This window comes from Neltuma alba, unplaced genomic scaffold, assembly GCF_004799145.2.
Source record: "Neltuma alba isolate B1F8T4 unplaced genomic scaffold, ASM479914v2 tig00013730_pilon, whole genome shotgun sequence".
NCBI classification, from domain to species: Eukaryota; Viridiplantae; Streptophyta; class Magnoliopsida; order Fabales; family Fabaceae; genus Neltuma; species Neltuma alba.
In genome coordinates this window covers 172,608-191,500 of record NW_021637878.1, presented here as the reverse complement: position 1 = coordinate 191,500, position 18,893 = coordinate 172,608, and the positions used below count along the sequence as shown (strand labels likewise).

The 18,893-nt window shown below is 40.3% G+C and overlaps 1 protein-coding gene and 1 pseudogene across 1 annotated transcript; one reads left to right on the top strand and one right to left on the bottom strand.

Annotated features, from left to right (window-relative positions):
- Positions 1-3,725: 3,725 nt before the first annotated feature.
- LOC114738961 (ubiquitin-conjugating enzyme E2-17 kDa-like) lies at positions 3,726-5,718 on the bottom strand (annotated as a pseudogene).
- A 619-nt stretch (positions 5,719-6,337) lies between these two features.
- LOC114738958 (GPALPP motifs-containing protein 1-like) lies at positions 6,338-17,118 on the top strand. Its single transcript, XM_028927022.1, has 7 exons — positions 6,338-6,420; positions 8,210-8,321; positions 14,980-15,033; positions 15,100-15,148; positions 15,870-15,970; positions 16,221-16,333; positions 16,740-17,118. The coding sequence occupies exons 1-7, from the start codon at positions 6,338-6,340 to the stop codon at positions 17,083-17,085; spliced, it is 858 nt and encodes a 285-aa protein (XP_028782855.1). The 3' UTR covers positions 17,086-17,118.
- Positions 17,119-18,893: the final 1,775 nt, after the last annotated feature.

Below are 18,893 nucleotides of genomic sequence, written 5' to 3'. Positions count from 1 at the left end.
CGGAAGGGAAAGAACTGAGAAGGAATTCGAGATTCTGTGCAAAAGAGCTGGCTTTTCTGGCTTCAAGCTTGCTTGTCGTGCTTTGTCCAATATCTTAGGAGTCATGGAATTTTATAAATAAGCTACATCATGGGTCTGTGGTTCATACAACATACTGTTCATGGTTTATCAAGTGTTTTTATATGGATATATAGAAGGGTAGAGTCTGGGATTGGTCGATAACCTAGCATACTGTGCAGTGTATTTTATCATACTGTTTTTGTTTGTCTCCTTTTATTGTTGTGTGGAGTGTTGATTAAAAATAAATAAGATTTTCTGTATCGGTATTTCATTTTCTCAGTGTTGCTTTATTTTCGTAGTCATATTTCTTGGGAATTTACTGGTTATCTGCTGATACACAAAAAACATGAGGGTGGGGTGTATAAATCAACCCAATCAAAACCATGATTCATTAATTCGTCGATATTCCAACTAATTAGTTCACTTTGATCTTGGAAGACTAACTTGCACAATTGCCAGTTTTTAAAGACTAAATAAGATCAAGATGTTGATTCAGCCTATATGGTGAGCCTACCCCAAAATACAAGGCAGAAGTGTGATTGATCCTTCAAGGTATGGTCAACAGACATTTCGAGAAATGTAATTCAATCTTCGGTTGATGCTTAACATCCCTCACTTTCAACAGACGTGCTTTTTGGTCTATTTAACATCAGCTAGATTGTTTACGATAGTTTTGAACGAGAAGAACAATCAATGTTATAAGGAGATGCAAATTTGGAAAAGATGAGAAACCATTTAATTTGTTGATGGACGTAATAAAATACTACTTCCAGTCTTTAATATAGGATTTAGTTACTAGTATTACCCTTGAGTCAATTTTAACTTCCACTCCAATAGTGCAAGGCAAATTACAAGTTTAGAGGGTACCGATTTCCCCTTCTCTCTTAGCCTTACGGACAGCTCTTCAACCGAGAAAATGAGATCACAGAGGGTGTAACCAATACCATTTTATTAGTCGATCTCCTCAAGCGATCATAATTTCCCAATATGCTAGAAATCATAGCCACGTGGCATCTGGCTAATATATCTTGCATCATCTTCTGCCAAGTCAAAACCCGGGCTAGGGAACCCTTCAGGACCTCTAGCAAAGCCACAGTTTATTTTCTGATCATGTGCCAAAATGATTTTTCCCTCTCGTCCGAGCTCTGATTGGCCTGCAAATCTGGGAATCCATTCTTTTTTTTTTTCTCTCCAAGGGGTTTCTCTTCTGAATCTGTATACTGCAAGTTCAATCTCGTAAACTTCTGACATTCTTGGGGCTCTACGAGCTTTGAAGTGGAGTTTAACAACTTCATCTCGCAAAATCCTGGAGAATAGTCACAGGACACGTCAAGCAAGCAATAGAGAAAATATTATCATGCAACAACATTCTTAAAGCAAAAACTAGTTCTATATTATGTAAGAAAGGGTGTTCTGAAAAAAAAATAAAGACAGCTATAAACAGTCCAAAAGACGGTGCTTGAAAATTACAGTTCTTCAATGGAGCTCAACAACGTAAGGGGCAGAATCTAACCAAAACAGACACACACAAAAATAACAAATTTTGCCTTCTGTACAAGAATAATTGTATGATTATCTAAAGGTCACAGAATTACTAATCTTTTTGGAAGTTGCATTGCAGAGATGGCATTGCTAGTACTTAGAGAATGTGACTAGGAAATAAACTAAGAACACAAATAGGGAATATGTATTCACCTGAAATTTCGACGCCTGGGTTTTCTTTTTGTTTTTACTGGTGGTTTACGGATTGGCTGTCCATTAATGAGGCTTTACGTGTGGAGCATTTGGTTTTACATCATGGGAATTTTTTTTCGTTCGGGAAGGAGGCCATCTCAGCATTCTCTGCAACAACATCATCCTTGGTTTCGGCATCAAAATAGTCAAGGGAGGCCTTATGAACTTCATTATTGGATTTTAGTGCAAAATTAGGATGTTCCTCCTTCATATTTCTACTATCATCACAGCCTTCAACCTGAGCATCATTAAATTAAAAAAGTCATCATAATCATCATCTATGTCAGCCGCTGCAATTTTCTTGTCCAGATCAGCAACATGAGACGTTCTTACATGAAACCATCTCATGCTAAGATCATTACGCTTGATATCCATCCTCTGTGGCATATTTCATACTTTCTTTGGGATGCTCAATTTCTCCTCGACTCTTTATATGTTATTACTTTTTATATTAATGTGAAATTCATGTTTCCATTAAAAAAGAGAGGTTCTCCCTTCATACTTTGCTTCATACGTTTTCTATTCGTAGTGTCCAGCTTTATTATACAATCCAACACCTCTTTGACCTAAGCCTGCATGAGAATCATCGTGTATTGTGATTCATCATCAAAAGACATCATCTTTATTAACATTTTCATTCCTGGAACCACCGCTGGCCTGTTCCATCATTTCCTGACTCTAATCTTCATCCCTTCTCCTATCATCTTTATCCCAATGCCTTCAGCCCCGGCCACGTCCCACAGAGCTCTTCCCTAACTCAAGGACTAGTTCTCCCTACCCTTGATACGTTTGTACGAAAATCAGAATCACCCCTTAAATCATCGGTCTCATCATTATAATTGTGATTATTTTGTTTCTGCAACAACAGTTAAACTAACATGAAACAACAAAGAATTCAGAAGCAAAAATCCATGGTATTATATCAGGCGAGAAAAAACTTCGGTGATCAAGTGACATTTGACTTCCAAGAATAAATCTGGTCACTAACAGTGAAAAAGAACACTCAGAATGTCTCTCACATGCCTTAATATTATAGAGTCGCTCAAGCAAAAACCAGAATCCTCATATTCGAAACACCTCGCCCACTCCTCAGGACTCATGCTTCTCAGCAACTAAAAAGGACAACGGGTACTCAATTGGATAACTTCAAGAACCGAACATCTTAAAAGAATACTATTTTAAAGCTGACCTTTGCGCTCTTAAGAATGTAACAATATGCCAGGACAGTGACAAGAAGGACCAGGGAGAGGAATACTAAGACAACTCGAACAGAGTAAAACTGAGCCTCGTCCAATCTCGCTGATCGCCAGAGGCTTTGGCGGTTGTGGATGTGGCACGCATTGCAATGGTGACGAGATCCTTTGTAGGAATGCAATACCATCTTTTGAAAATTTGAAGAGGAGGAAATGTTGTCGACATGCGACTTGCTGTGCATGTGGCTAATGAGGAAACGGTGGAGCGCTTGCAGGTTCTGTGCGATCGGGTTTGGGGGAAGAGTGTGTGATTCGGGTGCAAGTTGGCCTTGCGTTTTGAAGCCTTGGATGTTGAGAAGTTTGATGCTTGGGTGCCGAGGAACGTTAACAAGGCGGCGGATGTGCCCAAAGCCATTATGTATATACGTTCAAATTACAGTTTTCTTCTTTGTAAGCGTTCATAATGCCAGAGATTTAAGTATCCTCGACGACTAATCTTCCATTCCCGCTTTGTTTGAAACAAGACTCTTCTGAGTTTTTTTTACTCGAACTCAGCGAAATGAGCAGAAAACGATTGAGCTACTATAGAATCAATATATATAAATATATATACACATATATATCTATGATATACAGGATATCTTATTATTTATAAACCATAAAAGTAAAGCTTATTTAATCAAAGTATATAACACATGGATCCCACATTTAGTAATTAATGATGAGAAGATATAGAGGCTACCACCAGACACAAAAGTAAAATAAACGCTTGAAATTGAAGTCAATAGCTACAAGGCTAGAGAGTTGTTCAACATTCATACAGCTTGGACGGATTATTACGAAATGATGATAGCGCGAAGCACTAACTGTTTTTGAGCAAAAGCCCCCGGCCCCCCGCCCCGGGGGGAAGGGCTAAGCTAATTCATGGCATATTTTTGAGTCCAAGAACGGGCCATAGTTTCATATTTGGCTTTGTCGTTCTTGTAGATGTGAGCAATCTCAGGCACCGAAGGGTGGATCAGTGAGCAGTGAGCATATTGACTGCAGCACCTGCATGCATCATTCCATTACTCACCACAAATCAAGGTTTGTACATTTTATTTTGACAAAACTTAAGGGAGATTTGCATGGAGATATAGAAAGGCATTATACCTTAGAAACTGTAAGAGCAGGGCTCCACTGCTCTTTCAGAATGTCAAGACAGATACTTCCATAGCTGTTAACGTTTGGGTGATCTACCTTTGTTCTAAAGGAAACCTGTTCAAAACAACCAATTACTAAACGAGAATCGTCTCATATTGCAAAACTTAATGCGTGTATGTGTAACGGGGGGAAAAAACTAACTAGACTACTTGCATTAGCTGATTGATAAGGAGTCCATAGAGCTCTATCAAATTAAGCATTGTGAATTAATTACCTTGGGTGGCTTGAATGGATAATCTGGGGGAAAGTGGATGTTCACCAGGAAGACACCAGCATAAGGACTGTCTGCTGGGCCCATAATTGTGGCTTGCCAATGAAAAATATCTTCACCAACAGGGCCTGTACATATGATATGCACAATACATAACTTACTACCACTAAATCATAGTAAATATAAATTTTGGTTGTGATTGGTTATACTATGCACAGCACAACATATGGCTGCTACAGCGCACACAAGCTAGGTTGTAAGTTAGTAAAACAAAAGGAAACAAAAATTCAGATAAGATGATTTCGATGCGTACCAGCGCTACAGGAAACCGGAGGATCCTTCTGTAAGTCCCTCAATTCCTTATTAATGCGTTTTGAAGCCATTCTCACTCCTAAAATAGCAAGACATAACTACTGAGAACTAGTTGAGATCGAAATGCTTATATAACATGACATAATTGTATCCATTTCAAATCATCCCTGGGAAGAAAGGAAGATAAATAGCATATTTCAAAAACATTCTTCTCACACTTTAAAAAACATGGCATTGGATTTACATATTAGATATAACCAGGGAGCCAAGCGACGTCCCAATAAAATCAAGTTCCTTCTTTTCATTTAAACCTTATACTGCTTCCTTACTCACTGGGAAGGGCTTGTTAAAAGAGCACGTAAAAGCCCGGACTTAACATATAGGTTCTTTACCGGTAAGAAGACCGATTTTTATTAAACATAATAATAATACACGGTTAGACGAATAACAGACCGACTCTCCTCAGTATGAGGGAGAAGATGAAAGAGGGAGGCTACTTATAGTAAAGCCTTGGCATGATAGACCTCTCCTTCTCATATTAGTGGCCATATACCTTTAAGGACCGAAAAATAACATAGTCTGTAAGCAACGAAACTAAAGGAACAGCTAGTGACCAAATCAACGAAGTAATAGAACAAGACCCAAAAAGAATCGATGACAACAAAGAAAAGGACCCATCGAATTCCATGACGCAAAACAAGAAAACAGTAGAATCTCTACCAAAATCTAATAACTTCACAGCCGCTATATACGAAAGCCCACAAATAAAAGGAAGAGCGCGTTCAGTCTCGAAAGAATGATCAATGAAAAGTACGAAAATTGTTAGGGTTTTGGGTTTGAGAAACTCAACTAACCTCGCAAACCCAGGGATTTGATCTTCCTCGAGGGGAGGGCTAGCGTCCGGGAGTGAACGAATAACGGGATACGGGAGGATCTTCTATATATAGCCTCCGGCTGTCGTCGTATGCTCACAAGCCGGCTTCGGAGAAATGAACGATTTTTCCTGTTTTTCTCATATTTGTATGGTAAGATATACTCCTGTATAAATCCCCTCTGATTTTTTATTTCAAGATATTTAAATTTAAATTTAATTTTGAGATTAAATTAATTAATTTAAAATTTGATTTGAATTATATTACACTAAGAAAATAACCGTTGTTTGAATAGTTTATTAATAGATGTATTTGATGTTCATTATTTTCTTCAATTTATTATACCAAATATATGGAGAGCATATTAAAAGTTCGTGAAGTTAATTATATTAATTAATATAAAACATAAATTAAATATACATTACTTTATATTATTCATAATTATTCTATATTATTACTTCAGTTTTTTTTAAAACTTCACGCAGCTTCATGTTTTACTTGACTTAAATACTAAGTTTTATTTAAAAATTTAAAATAAAAATAAATCTGAATTCCACATATGAGGTTTGGCTTCATTATTGCATAATCTATAAATATTTTTATAAATATTTTTATGAAATTTTTTTAAATATTTTAGGGAGCAAGGTTAATTGATGCAAGTAACAAAAAGTAGTTAACTTTATGTAGTGAGCTTCTCTATTAATAAAAAATTTTGGCGCAAAAAAAAAAAAGAAAAGAAAAGAAATCCTAGTATGTGGAGGGAGACAAAATTCCTCTCACTGCGTCGACTGAGGGAGGTTGGGCTGAATATGTCTACTGATAACATAAAGAAAAGGTTTGTTCTCCCTCATAGATATCATTAATTGACAAATAGGATATTTGTGATGCATAAGACTTGAGTGTGTAAGTTTGTTAACAGTTTTTAATCTTAATAACGGACTTATCTTTAAAGGAGGTAGATTTTCAGGATTCTTTAATAACTATCCTTTATAAGGTTCATAGATGAAGGAGAGATGTTATGATCCTTAATGAGGTTATGAATCCTAATACTTTCTATTATCCCTTTCTTTCGACTTCTGTCCTCTTCCTTCAATATTATTTACCTGGCCAACTCTGATGCAGGATGAAAAATTTTAAGAACCAATTTGACTTAGTTGTCAGCATGGCATGTTCATTTGGTGAATTTTGCTTGCCTGAACTGAAGGGAGAGATTGTGGTTTGACAAGGAGGGAAAAGATGTCTGAAAATATGAAAAGGGAGAGGAAAAAAATGTTCTTTGATGCATAAGGAGTTAATGCAGAGAGAAGAGTCAGAGTGAAGAATAAATTGTTTGAAATCCATAAAGGAAAAGAAAAAATGGGATATGAAAGAGTGAGTAGCGTCACACACATGATATTGATGCATATCTGGTTGGTTAAACCTATCCAATTTGTTGAGCAGATAGAATGACCAGTAAGGTTAGATTTGGGCAAAGTTAGTTTCATAGTCTGGTTTGAATACACATCCATCTCATAGCTTAAACTAATTGAACCAGACACTGTCAAATAGTCACATATGATCACAGAAAGAGATGGAATATGTCTAAAGAGGCCCAAAAGTAAAATGCGAGGCACTCAGTTCTGTTTCTCAGTTTAAGTCTCTGAAGAGTACAGCCAAAGAGAAAGTTATAGATCTAAGGGCGCCAAACTAATGCGGCATGAGTGGATAATGATTATGTTCATTGAGTTAATTTGTTATTTGTAGTCTGAGTTGATGGCTTATTTATTACTTAGTGCTTTTGAAATTTCAAAATCAGTTGCCTGGGTCTTTGTGATATCTTATATTGTGGTAGGACTGATATTTTATGTCTTGTTTTGAACTGGGATTTCTTGAGGGCTATGTTTAGGTTGCTTAGTCTTGAGCTTACGTTAGTTGTCATACTACAAATAGGAACTTTTATTGGCCTATGTAAAGGCATGGTGTCAATTTTAGGAATTTACCTTTTAGGTTCTTTCCCATGCTACATCATAAGCTCTGCTACAAAAAGGAAGAATGGGATTTTTTTTTCTTCGAATTGGATGAAAAGGTTTCCTTGAAGATGGTGAAGGTTAGATAAAAAGGGAAATTTTTGAGGTGTGGACAACTGGACTTTGAAAAGGAAACACGTCAATCCTACATGAAGAATTGATGTAGATTCATGTAGTATTAAAGTAGATGGGACTACAAATCCAGCCTCTATCAAATTAAATGAGAATCTTGCGAAGGAATACATACCAATGTTAATTTGAGGTCTTGTTGTGCCAAAAACAGAGTACCGTTTTGATATTATTTAAACTAGGAAAAGAACCTTCATGTCTGGTGAGGTCGTGCACACTACTTTACTCAAGTTTGATTGTTGCCTGCAATACTCAATCAAGAGTCTATACATCATACTAATGCTAACATTTGAGCATCAGACCTGAATGCTGGGAATTTTTCTTCTGATAACTTCATATTTTTATTCATGGCCTCTTGTACTTGTATGATACTTCCTATACTGATCAAATTACTACTCTCCTGCTATTTTAAGCATTATTCTGATATGGAGTGCCATATAGAATCAAGGTCGTTTCACTGTTTTTATTATCTTGTTCAATGCCTCTTAGGTTCTGGAAGATATCACTCTTGGTTCACCCTGACAAATGCTCTCATCCTTTAGCCCACCAAGCATTTATTAAGATAAATAAAGCATTTAAAGAGTTACAAGATCCAAACAAGGTTAGTGATGCAGATTAACTAATTATTTTATTATTGTTTTGTTTTGTTTAATTATTTTTGTATTTTAGAGAGTGGGCAGTTACCCCACTCACCCCACTCTCCTCATTTTATTTCTTTTATTTATTTTGTTTCTTCCTTATAAATAGTCTAGGGTTTCAGTTGTAATCAGACTTGGCATTTTTAGAATTCATCGATCAGTTTTCTCCTGTTCTCCCTGCTCCTCTACTTCTCCTCTCTTCTTCTTCCTCTTCTCTAACCTCTCATCCCTTCCAATCCTTTCTTGTTTTACATCAATTTTGGTACCAGAGCCAGGTTTCCCTTGTGTCTTTTGATTTTTGAAACGCCCAAACACGCCCTTAGTCAAACAACCCACCGCTCCTTCACCATTGTTCGCTCACTCTCCGACAACCGTTCACCGCGCCGCCACTTCCATTCTCACCGTAGGCAACAGTCCGTCCAGATCTCAAAGTTTCACAACCAAAAACCACCGGAAACAGCCTTCACGAGCCAGCGTCACCATCAGCGTCACTTTGAAGGCCCAGATCTCACTTGTCCAACTTCCGTTTGCCACGAAACCACCGCCATCGCCTTCGTCACGAGGAACACGGCCAGCCACCAGAATTTCACGGTCAACGGAGATTCCACGCGCCTACACACTCCGGAAGAATCTATGCGCGTGATATCCACGCGCCTCCGTACCTCTGCGGCTCAGATTCAGTTTTAGCGAAAATTACACATTCTGGCCCATAATTTCCAGAAAATTTCGGATTCACCCCAGGTTTTGAAATTTTACTGTCTGACTCTATTTGTTGGAGGAAATTACACTTCTGGACCCGGATTTTGTCAAAATTTTCACTTCGGCCACAGAATCATTTAGACACTTTGGGGTAATTTTTTCTGGTATCTTTAAGTGTGTTGGTAAGGCGCAATTGACCCTCTCTTTAACTTACTGTGGCTAATTTGACATACTAGAGGTTACTAGTTTGCTTTTGCCATTTTATTGATTATTGTCTACCGTAGTTATTATATTTTATTAGCATTTTCATTTGTTTAAAAAAAAAAAGAAAGGAAAAAAAAGAAGAAAAAAAAGCAAAAAAAAAAAAAGGGAGGAAGAATTTATTTTCATTTTATTAGTAGCTCTTTACTTGCTTCATTATTTGTTGTTAGCTTTCGCCTATCTACTGCATGACTATTCGTGATATTGAAAATAGACAAGACACCTTAGACCAAACACTTCAATCTTTAGAACCTCGTGTTAGCTCCCTTCAATCCCAAATGGACCAGAGACTTCAGACCTTTGAACTAAAACTGAATGAACTTACCAAATGCCTTAAGGAATCTTTGGCCGAGATTAAGCAAGAATATAACTCCCAGTGTCAGGAGCTTAGAGCCACTACTCAGGAGCTTAAGGTATCTAATCAAGAGCTTAGGACCTCCCAGCAAGAAATTAGAGATTCTCTCCTAAGAATTGATAGGCATGTCTTTAGTAAAGGTGCAGAAGGGATTCTTGGAAATGTACCTGAGACCAATCAAGCGCACCTTAAGTTTGACACCATTGGACCATCTCACACTAAAGGCTCCTAACTGTCTGTAGGGCTACGTAACCCACAGGCTAAACCGCTACACGTTGAGACCCTTCCCCCATAGTTCGAGGAAGAGGACAACCCATGGGATGAGCAAGGGACAGAGGCTCGCTACGAATCCCATGTTGTGAACCGACGAGCCTATGGAGGATACGCCGCGCGCCCTAGGTATGGACGAGACCCGTCGCCGCCCAGACGTTACCGAGACACCCTCGGCAAGACTACAATGATGATGCGACGAAGAGGGTTAAAGTTGAGGCACCTGACTTTGATGGTCGTTTAGATGCGAATGCCTTCCTCGATTGGTTAGCCACCATGGACGACTACTTCGAGTGGTACAATATGAGTGACATACAACGCGTTCGTTTTACTAAGATGAAGCTCGTAGGATCCGCAAGGAAGTATTGGCAGTACGTCCAAACGAACCTTGAACGCCTAGGGCAACCTCCTGTCACTACTTGGGAGGAGATGAAGTTGAAGCTTAAGGAAAAGTACGTGCCGGTCAGTCACTTAAGCATGCTTTTCAACCAATTGAACAACCTCAAGCAGGGAACCTCATCGGCAGCCGACTACATCTCTCGATACGATGACCTTCTGATCCGCAATGACTTAAATGAGCCGAGTTTTGTGGTTATTGAGAGGTTCATCAGCGGCCTTAGGGATGACATACAGAGGGAGCTCAGAGTAAACCGTCCTTACACTTTAGAGGAAGCATATCATAAGGCTATCGACATTGACTCCCTGCCTAAGTATCCCTCTTTCAGGCGTCCCAGCTTCTCTGGATTAGAGTCTTATCCAACACGCAGCTCCACTGTTTCGGGCAATCAGCGGGTAAGTCAACAATTTTCAGGACCAAGCGCTTCTAGACCAAGAGAGTCATTAGCCTCGAACACTCGCACAGGTAGCCCATCGATAGAGTGTTTCAAGTGTCACTCTAAGGGACACATTGCTTCAAAGTGCCCGCAACGTGCATTGCTTATCGAATCTCAAGATGATGCACTACTCGAGAGCGAGTCAAACATCGTCATTGACCCTGTCGATATTCCTTCTGATGTGGACGACGAAATTAATTGTGATGACATGCCATTGGGTCATCTTAGAGTGATGCGATGCCTCCTGACTGTCCCAACGCCAGATGACTCATGGAAACGGAACAGTATCTTCCACACCTTCGTGAAGTGCGGTGATAAGTCATGCAAGCTAGTTATTGATAGTGGAAGTGAAAGGAATGTGATCTCTAGTCGAGGTGTTGCTCGTCTTGGACTTAAGACAGAGCAAATTGCTAAGCTTTTCCGAGTTGCATGGGTTGACAACACTTCATTGCTTATCACTCAGCAGTGTCGAGTTCCACTCCAGTTGGGTGACTATAAGGAGGATGTTTTATGTGTTGTGATTCCTATGGATGTGTCTCATATTCTTTTAGGACGCCCGTGGCTATATGACCATGATGTCACTATCCAAGGCCGAGCGAACAACCACATCTTCAAACATGAGGGCAAGACCATCTTACTCCGTCCTGCCAAACCTGAGCCTAAAGTAAAAGGTCTAATCCCCACGAAAGGATCCACTTCTAAACCTATCAACCTTCACCTCCTTCCGGAAAAGCAATTCATCGAAGAAAGTAGAGAGGTTGATGTCATCCTTGCTGTTGTTTCTAAAGTCATTTCTCCTCCTGCACCAACACCTGACAACTTCCCAAAAGAAGTGACCCAACTCTTGGATGAGTTTAAAGATGTTGCACCTGAGGAGTTACCTCCTGACTTGCCACCCATGAGGAACATCCAGCATGCAATCGATTTGGTTCCAGGATCACAGCTCCCCAACCTTCCACACTACAGGATGAACCCTAAAGATCGGGAAGAGCTCAATCGTCAGGTTAACAGCTTGCTTGAGAAGGGCTATATCCAGCATAGCCTCAGTCCTTGTGCTGTCCCTGCCCTTCTGACTCCGAAGAAAGACGGCTCGTGGAGAATGTGTGTTGATAGTCGAGCCATAAACAAGATAACTGTCAAGTACAGGTTCCCGATCCCTAGGTTAGAGGACATGCTTGATTTAGTGTCTGGATCTAAGTGGTTCTCCAAACTTGATCTTCGTAGTGGTTACCATCAGATTCGAATCAGACCAGGGGATGAGTGGAAGACTGCGTTCAAGACACAAGATGGACTGTACGAGTGGCTCGTTATGCCATTCGGTTTAACGAACGCCCCGAGTACGTTCATGCGAGTGATGACGCATATGCTGCAGCCCTATCTAGGAAAGTTCGTGGTTGTCTACTTTGATGACATTCTGGTTTTTAGTAAGTCCAGAGATGACCACTTACACCACCTTAGACAGGTGTTTCTGACCCTTAGGAAGGAGAAGTTTTATCTCAACCTGCCAAAGTGCTCCTTCCTACAGAATCAAGTTATGTTTCTCGGATTTATCGTCTCAGAACAAGGCTTGTCCGCAGACCCTGCAAAAGTCCGAGCTATCCAAGATTGGCCAGAACCGCAAACACTACATGAAGCCCGCAGCTTCCATGGGCTTGCATCCTTCTATCGGCGTTTTATCAAAGACTTCAGCACCCTTATGTCGCCAATTACTGACTGCCTGAAGAAGGATAAGTTCAATTGGACTCCCACGGCCTCTACAGCTTTCAACACTATTAAGGAGAAACTCTCAAGTGCTCCTGTCCTGGCTTTACCTGATTTCAACAAGTGCTTTGAAGTTGCGTGCGATGCATCCGGGGTTGGGATAGGAGGCGTTCTAAGCCAAGAAGGCCACCCCGTTGTCTACTTCAGTGAGAAGCTTAATGAGGCCAAGCAAAAATACTCCACGTACGAGAAGGAGTTCTACGCCATTGTTCGTTCTTTGGAACATTGGAAGTACTATCTCTTTCCCCAACAGTTTGTTATCTACTCAGACCACCAGTCTCTCAAGTTCCTTAGCTCCCAACGGCACTTGAATGCCAAACATGCCAAGTGGAGTGAATTCATTCAGGAATTTACCTTCGTGGTCAAGCACCGCCCAGGGGTAGAGAACAAAGTAGCTGACGCTCTTAGCCGAAGAATCCACGTTCTCAACACTCTGACGGTTAGTGTCGTGGGCTTTGACAGGCTCAAGGATGAGTACACCTCGTGTCCTGACTTTGGCATAATTTATAACGAGGTTAAAGATGGCAACCGCCACGATCATGTGGATTTCCTTATCAATGATGGCTACCTATTCCGTGGGACAAGATTGTGCATTCCCCGCACGTCAGTACGTGATTTTCTTGTTTGGGAATTGCATGCTGGAGGGTTAGCCGGACACTTCGGTGTTCAGAAGACTACGGTCCTGGTTGAAGATAGGTTCTACTGGCCTTCCCTTAAGCGTGATGTTGCTCGAATCCTTTCCCAGTGTCGTACATGCCATACGGCCAAAGCAAAGAAGAGGAATACTGGATTGTACACGCCTCTTCCTGTTCCTGAGGCACCTTGGAAGGACATTAGCATGGATTTCGTGCTTGGATTGCCTAAGACAGTGAGAGGGCACGACTCTGTCTTGGTTGTGGTTGATAGATTCTCAAAGATGGCACATTTTATTCCGTGCACTAGGACTACCGATGCCTCACATCTGGCAAAGCTTTTCTTTCGAGAGGTTGTGCGTCTTCACGGTTTGCCTACCACTATCGTCTCTGATAGGGATGTCAAGTTTGTCAGCTGTTTTTGGAAGACCCTTTGGAAGCTATTCGGTACACAACTGAAGTTCTCGTCTGCTTTCCACCCTCAGACTGACGGACAGACTGAAGTGACTAACCGTAGCTTAGGTGACCTGCTCCGTAGTTTAGTTGGCGATAAGCTTGGTAACTGGGATTTAGTCTTGCCTATAGCTGAATTTGCTTACAATAACTCGGTCAATAGATCCACTGGCAAAAGCCCATTCCAAATTGTTCAAGGTTACAACCCAAAGCAGCCTGTTGACCTTGTTCCCCTTCCCCTGTCTGCTCGCCCTTCTGAGTCCGCCGAGACCTTTGCACATCGCCTTCACGATATTCATGCTGAGGTTAGGCGTAAGTTAACTTTAAATAATGACAGGTATAAGGTAGCTGCTAATGTCCATCGACGTCACCAGGAGTTCGATGTTGGCGATCTTGTCATGGCTCGTATACGGCCTGAGCGTTTTCCAAAGAGGCCTTACAAGAAGCTGCATGCCCGTGCCTCTAGCCCATTTTGCATTTCCAAGAAGTTAGGGCCCAATGCATACTTATTAGAGTTACCTCCAGATATGGCTATCAGTCCAGTATTTAATGTTGAGGATCTTGTTCCTTACCGGGGCACTTTCGAGCCACCCCCTTTGTGTTCTGATGATTCTGCAGGTACCTCGACCTACCAAGCCCCAACTCCACCGTTGCCCAAGGTTGCGCCGCCTGCCCCAGCCATTGATGCCGTGATGGATGAGCAGACGATATCCACTCCAGCAGGTCCCATAAGTCGTTACCTCGTTCGTTGGAAAGGCTGCACTGATGCAGACGCCACATGGCTCACCGAGGACGAATTTCGTCGTATGGACCCCGCCTTCCTTGATGACTTCCAGCTGTCCAACTCTCCAGTGGCGAGTTCTTCCAACCCGGGGAGAAATGATGCAGATTAACTAATTATTTTATTTTTGTTTTGTTTTGTTTAATTATTTTTGTATTTTAGAGAGTGGGCAGTTACCCCACTCACCCCACTCTCCTCATTTTATTTCTTTTATTTATTTTGTTTCTTCCTTATAAATAGTCTAGGGTTTCAGTTGTAATCAGACTTGGCATTTTTAGAATTCATCGATCAGTTTTCTCCCGTTCTCCCTGCTCCTCTACTTCTCCTCTCTTCTTCTTCCTCTTCTCTAACCTCTCATCCCTTCCAATCCTTTCTTGTTTTACATCAGTTAGTCTGCTATGGAGTATGTTTTATTATTTTTGCGACTAATAGATGAGAGTTTTGATGAAAAATTTGTTTGCTTCATCAATATCATTGAATCTTTCTGCTAGTTGTTATCTTGCTGCTGCAACCGTATTTGGTCAAATGGTAATTGATATTTATCTATTTAACAAGACAGCATTGTTCCTTTTGCAGAGGAAAGCAATGGATGATAAAATCAAGCAGAAGCAAGAGCAGGAAGATTTAAAGGTACGACAGATAGTTGGCTTGCTTAGCTTATAACTTCCATGACCAATACCTTTTATGTGTCTGCAGGCTGAGTTCAAAGCTATGCGTGAGGCTGCACTCTGGCGAAGATCACAAGGTGGCTTATTTTATTTAGTTTTAATTTCTTGCATATCAGGGTGGGAAGAATGATAGAGGTGGGGAAAATAAAAAGAAATAAGAGTACATGGGAGCCTTGAACAATCTAATGTCTATTATTGACCTTGCTAATAAAAGAAGAAATAGATTTGCAATTTGTAGGATATAACGTATAGTTTATTAGAGGGGATGATTTTAGCTGTTTTTTCCCTTACTTTTCTACTTATACCTTGTACGCATTGAACTGGGATTAATGTGGGGGTATAAAAATTTATACTAATGTACTGATGTATATTCTTTTCTTGTCTTATACAGAAATTGGACTGATATTAAAAAAGCTTTTTTTTATTTTGTTCTTAATTTGGATTGTCTTGCTTTGTGCCGCTGGGAGAAGGTGCTTTAGGATGTATAGTGATTAGTGACCAGGGCACTTGATGGAGTGTTGCCTGTTATGCATTAATAACTAAACACAGTGCTAAAGTGTTAATTCAGCTGTAATCTTTTTGTGGTGTGCTCTTTCCTTTGATGGTGCTAGTTTACATTTTGAGGGAACATAGGTATACCACACGAACTTTCCGATTGCATGGCCTACCCTTGTAATATGTATTGCAAACACAGTGCTGAAGTGTTAATTCCGATTGCATGTGAGTGCGGCAGTGTTGGTAATCGGGTGTCAGTACTTCTAGAGTTTGTTATCTTATTGTTAGGAAGCTTGTTGGCAGGTATATCAATGGAAGGTGATGATGTGCTTCTGGCAGAGACAGAGGTCAAAGAGGAACTAAAAAGAGATGAATGGATGACAACACTGCCTCCTGAGAGGAAAGTAAGTAATCTTGATCCTTCAATTGTTGGCCTGTAGGAGAGCTTATAAATGAATCCATCAGCACTTATAAGATCAAGAGAGTATGAGCTTGAAAGTATAAAGAAATATTGAAATATGGTCTCTCTTTTTTCCAAAAGGTGGGAAATAGTCACAACCATAGCAGTGAACATTTTGATTTGTGTAAAGGGAGCTCTATCTATTAATATTTCGGTGATTTCGCTAAATGAAGACCATTTGTTTGATGTTTCAGCCTGGTATGCCCACACAAACGACTAAGTTCAGCCGGAGCTCAAAGGAAGGCCGTGGTGATACCAGTGCTTGGACGGATACTCCATCAGACAGAGCCCAGAAAGCAAAGATGAAGTATGTATTCTATTCAAAAGTGCTTTTGGTGGTCAATTTTGCTTCCCTTCTGTTTAGAGCATGAATTAAGGAGATTTGGGTCTCCATAAAGCGACGCCAGTGCTAGTTATGTGTTTTGATTTAATTAGATTATTAATTATTAATTTATATGTTGAAGTTTGTAATTGATACTTCATTTTGGGATGACTGCATGGTGGTCACTGACTCCAAGATGACCACCACATGTTGGAAGTTTTAGTTTTGTTAGAATTTTGCTGAGTGGATACCTGTGTGTGGAATTGCTAGAGGCGAATTATTGGTTCATTGACTTGTTTTTCACTGACAATAACAAAACGTCATATTCAGAGTAGATAGCTTTGTTTTAGTTTTCTGTTGGTCTTGTATCGTAATGATATTTTCATGGCAGTTATTTAGAGGCATACAATGAGGCTACTGCGCTTGCCTCAAATGACGAGGCCAAGAAAAGGGCTAGTGAGGATGCAGAGTTGGTGGACAAATACAATAAAGCGAAGAGGTCAAAATCATTGGTACAAAAGCACCAAGAAGAGCTTACTGGCAAGTCTAAGAAGAAATCAAAGCGGAAACAAGAAGCAGAGAAAGAAGAATGGGTGGGTAATCATCCATGGAAGCCTTGGGACCGTGAAAAGGATCTCACGGCTGGGAGGAAGAGTGTGAGATTGGATCCTGAAAGCATGGGTGAGGGCTTATCTTCAAGGTTTTCTGCTGGAACCTTTCAGAGAAACTTCCTTTGAATGCTATCTGAGCTTGCAATTATCCTCATCAGTCAGTCTTTTGCTTAGGCGGTACTTCTCTTTGTTGAGTTCTTTACATTTGCCTTCTGTACAAGAATAATTGTATGATTATCTAAAGGTCACAGAATTACTAATCTTTTTGGAAGTTGCATTGCAGAGATGGCATTGCTAGTACTTAGAGAATGTGACTAGGAAATAAACTAAGAACACAAATAGGGAATATGTATTCACCTGAAATTTCGACGCCTGGGTTTTCTTTTTGTTTTTACTGGTGGTTTACGGATTGGCTGTCCATTAATGAGGCTTTACGTGTGGAGCATTTGGTTTTACATCATGGGAATTTTTTTTCGTTCGGGGAGGAGGCCATCTCAGCATTCTCTGCAACAACATCATCCTTGGTTTCGGCATCAAAATAGTCAAGGGAGGCCTTATGAACTTCATTATTGGATTTTAGTGCAAAATTAGGATGTTCCTCCTTCATATTTCTACTATCATCACAGCCTTCAACCTGAGCATCATTAAATTAAAGAAGTCATCATAATCATCATCTATGTCAGCCGCTGCAATTTTCTTGTCCAGATCAGCAACATGAGACGTTCTTACATGAAACCATCTCATGCTAAGATCATTACGCTTGATATCCATCCTCTGTGGCATATTTCATACTTTCTTTGGGATGCTCAATTTCTCCTCGACTCTTTATATGTTATTACTTTTTATATTAATGTGAAATTCATGTTTCCATTAAAAAAGAGAGGTTCTCCCTTCATACTTTGCTTCATACGTTTTCTATTCGTAGTGTCCAGCTTTATTATACAATCCAACACCTCTTTGACCTAAGCCTGCATGAGAATCATCGTGTATTGTGATTCATCATCAAAAGACATCATCTTTATTAACATTTTCATTCCTGGAACCACCGCTGGCCTGTTCCATCATTTCCTGACTCTAATCTTCATCCCTTCTCCTATCATCTTTATCCCAATGCCTTCAGCCCCGGCCACGTCCCACAGAGCTCTTCCCTAACTCCAGGACTCTAGTTCTCCCTACCCTTGATACGTTTGTACGAAAATCAGAATCACCCCTTAAATCATCGATCTCATCATTATGATTATGATTATTTTGTTTCTGCAACAACAGTTAAACTAACATGAAACAACAAAGAATTCAGAAGCAAAAATCCATGGTATTATATCAGGCGAGAAAAAACTTCGGTGATCAAGTGACATTTGACTTCCAAGAATAAATCTGGTCACTAACAGTGAAAAAGAACACTCAGAATGTCTCTCACATGCCTTAATATTATAGAGTCGCTCAAGCAAAAACCAGAATCCTCATATTCGAAACACCTCGCCCACTCCTCAGGACTCATGCTTCTCAGCAACTAAAAAGGACAACGGGTACTCAATTGGATAACTTCAAGAACCGAACATCTTAAAAGAATACTATTTTAAAGCTGACCTTTGCGCTCTTAACAATGTAACAATATGCCAGGACAGTGACAAGAAGGACGAGGGAGAGGAATACTAGGACAACTCGAACAGAGTAAAACTGAGCCTCGTCCAATCTCGCTGATCGCCAGAGGCTTTGGCGGTTGTGGATGTGGCACACATTGCAATGGTGACGAGATCCTTTGTAGGAATGCAATACCATCTTTTGAAAATTTGAAGAGGAGGAAATGTTGTCGACATGCGACTTGCTGTGCATGTGGCTAATGAGGAAACGGTGGAGCGCTTCCAGGTTCTGTGCGATCGGGCTTGGGGGAAGAGTGTGTGATTCGGGTGCAAGTTGGCCTTGCGTTTTGAAGC